The sequence below is a fragment of the Hemicordylus capensis genome, chromosome 1 (genome assembly GCF_027244095.1).
Source record: "Hemicordylus capensis ecotype Gifberg chromosome 1, rHemCap1.1.pri, whole genome shotgun sequence".
Classification (NCBI taxonomy): domain Eukaryota; kingdom Metazoa; phylum Chordata; class Lepidosauria; order Squamata; family Cordylidae; genus Hemicordylus; species Hemicordylus capensis.
Window position 1 is genome coordinate 88,745,183 of NC_069657.1, and position 3,113 is coordinate 88,748,295.

A 3,113-nucleotide genomic window follows, 5' to 3' on the forward strand; every position below is an offset into this window, starting at 1 on the left:
AGGTGGCCTTAGTCTTTACAAAAATGGGGACGAAAAAGCCTCTTCCATAGTACAGAAATATGTGCTGGTTTCTCTCCCTTAAGCAAAATAAACAATATTACTTTATCCAGCCTCAAAGATCAACAATGCATTTGACTTGTGGGAAGAAGGAAAAAATGCAAGCAACTCCAAACCCCCTGAGAACTCAGTCAATAGACTTAATCAGAATATTATACTCCCACTTGCACTAAATTGAGGAGAAAGTTTTTAACTTCATATTCACTCTGAATGGAATTTTGAAAGACATTAAAAATCAATTTCTGCAAGGTGGAAGTGGACTTTAAATCCTTATTGCAATTACTCCCTTATCTTTTCAACATGCTACAGCACACAATGTTAATTTTCCATATCCCAAGACTACTATTTCTGTGCAATACTGCCACAGAAGGTGAAAAACCAGAAGAGAGCAAGCTGCAGTATCAAGTAGTCCAAGCGCATTGTGCAAATATATCAGTTTTATTTCTCTGTTGTGGAAATTACACACATTCAGGTAGAAACATATTAAATTAATGCAGTCAAGAGTTTAAATGCAAAAATAAATATAAAGTCCAGCAGCTGATTGCATCCATAAAACAGTTAGAAAAAAGATGTGCAATTTTTATGTTTTCCCCTTTTCTTAAAGAAAAAATACAACAGGCAATATAGAAACATACATACAAGCACGTTCTTAAAAAAAAGAAGAAGAAAGAACCCTGTCACTTGCAAACTGCTCTTGGAAATCTACAACACTCACACTAGATCTTTATCAGGGTTTAAAAAGAAGAAGAAGAAGAGTTGCTGGGGAAGGAACTCCATCCTTCCAAGTTTACCCTTCCAACTCTCTGCCATCCTGTCTGTTATGATTTGGATCTATGATACAAACTAAAGCGAGCCAGTGCCCAATGGCCATTTATTGGAGAAATAAAAACCAAACGTCTTCAGAAATAGTCCCTTTCGATTTAAAAAATATACTCTATGAAGTTCCCCACAGTTTAATATTTGCCAGCTTCATTATGAAGCACAGCGCCGGGGTTAAGGAAGGGGCTGTCCAGCCAGTCCGCTTCTCCTCCCGCTGGGGAAGGGGGGTTTGTGTGTGCAAGGCGCTGCCTCCCAGTCCGAGTCAAGCCGTCCCTTCAGAGGGCCGAGTCGGAGTCGCTGGAGTCGAGGCTGTTCCTCAGCCTGCTGCAGCTGCTGAGCTTCTCCCTCTGCAGGCTGAGGTTCTGGGTGCTCCTGCGCAGGCACTCGAGGGACTGCAGGAAAGACTTCTTGGCTTTCTCCTCCTCCATGGGGGAGACCCCTTCCTCCTCCACTTCTTGGATCTCGTCGAAGGTCACCGGCTGCGTCTTGAAGCGGGACTGCCGAGGTCTGCGGAGCTTGCCCTTGGACGGCTTGGCGGGCCGCATGGGCTGAGGGAACTCCTCGGCGATGCACACGAAGTGCGGCATGACCGCCTGGTAGCTTGAGCAGATGCCCATCAGCTCGGCAGGCTTGGCGGCGGCTGCGGCGGCTGCCATCATGCTAGCCCGAGGCCAAAGAAACGCTTGAGAGAAGGAGGCGCGCGGCGCTTGGCACCTGCTGGGACTGGACGACGTGGAGGGCTCCTCTCCGGCTTGTGGTTGGAGTTTCCCCCACAGGGGCGAGAGAAGCGAAGGAGCGAAAAGCGCGGGAAAGCCCCCTGGACTGTCTTCCTAGTTCTGCAGACTCAGTCGCGCGTCCCAGTCTAAAGTGCCTGCTGAATAATCCTGTCAGCAGAGAGGGCAGCCTAACAGCTGGCGGCACGCGCTGCTTTGGCGCTCCTCCCAACCAAGCCGCTTCTGTTGCTTGCTTGTGCTCTCCGTGCCGCGTCCGAGCTGTTATATACCCCTCGCCTGCCCACATAGGAGCATGCTCAGATGACAAGCAATACCATTTAAAGAAGATGAGGCCGTTTCCCTTCCGCCTGACGTCTAGGGCTCTCCCTCGTCCCCGCCCCCCCTTTCTTCCTGTCTTTCCAATATTATTATTAAAGTAACGATGACATCCCCGCGATAATCAGCTGCAGAGGCGCGGGAAGAAAGACTCCAGAGAGCGAGGGGGAGGAGGGACGGGAGGCGCTAATGCATCAGCCCCAGCGCCCGGGGGTTTCCTGGCGAATAAACCTACTACGCGACCGGCTGCGTGGAGGGAAAAGAAAGCCCACGCGCCAAGAGACAGCCAGAGGCGCTCTCTGAACAAAAACACAAACCCCGAGGCGCTCGAGCATAAACCGGGAGAGATGCTTGGTGGGATTCCCGGGATTTTGTGGGTGTTGTTTAATTTTGATTGGAGCAGCTGCACTGGGGAGAGAGTTTTAACCGCACTGTACGTTGATTGATTGGTTGGTTGGTTGATTGATTGCCGTCAAGTCGGTGTCGACTCTTAGCGACCATATAGATAGATTCTCCCCAAGATAATCTGTCTTCAACTTGGCCTTTAAGGTCTCGCAGTGGTGCATTCATTCCTGTCGTCATCGAGTCCATCCACCTTGCTGCTGGTCGTCCTTCTCTTTCCTTCAACTTTTCCCAGTATTACGGACTTCTCAAGGGCGCTGGGTTTCCGCTCTCCTTTCCTGATGCTGTTAGCCCCACTAGGGAAAAAGAATACAGGCCTGATAAACACCATGCAAACAGGGCGACACGCACGACAACATAAATCCACATGGCTGATTCACACTTGTTGGCTCTTAATCAGTGCTGCTGATGTTCAACCGATTTGTGTGGCGAGGGTGACGTTACGGTGGCTCTTTTGGCGATTAATCTCCTACGTCCACCACCTCATCGTTTATTTTTCCACGGGAATCCCCGAACGGGACAGGAGCGCATAAGTAGTAGATGGAGTCCACTGGGCCACTGCGCATCTTCGCGGCGGCCAAGGTATGGGGATGGGTTAAAAAAAGCAGGATCCGGGATTAATGGGTGAATCCCAAACAAAGACAAAATGCCATCGAGAGGAAATACTTGGAGCAATTATGGCGGGACCTTAATGGACTCCAAAAAACCCACTACTTTACTCCCCCAGTTTTAGCGAAATCATGTAGTCCGTAGGTTTCTGAAAACAGTAGTTATTTAAGGGGGGTC

At 49.2% G+C, this 3,113-nt stretch overlaps 1 protein-coding gene across 1 annotated transcript; it reads right to left on the reverse strand.

Annotated features, from left to right (window-relative positions):
- Positions 1-474: 474 nt before the first annotated feature.
- On the reverse strand, positions 475-2,288 carry C1H11orf96 (chromosome 1 C11orf96 homolog). Its single transcript, XM_053310533.1, has one exon. It carries the CDS (start codon positions 1,533-1,535, stop codon positions 1,152-1,154), a length of 384 nt encoding a protein of 127 aa, XP_053166508.1. The 5' UTR covers positions 1,536-2,288; the 3' UTR covers positions 475-1,151.
- Between the last annotated feature and the right edge of the window lie 825 nt (positions 2,289-3,113).

Coding starts and splice junctions, on each gene's coding strand:
- C1H11orf96 (XM_053310533.1), bottom strand. CDS start 1,535: ATGATGGCAGCCGCCGCAGCCGCCGCCAAGCCTGCCGAGCTGATGGGC.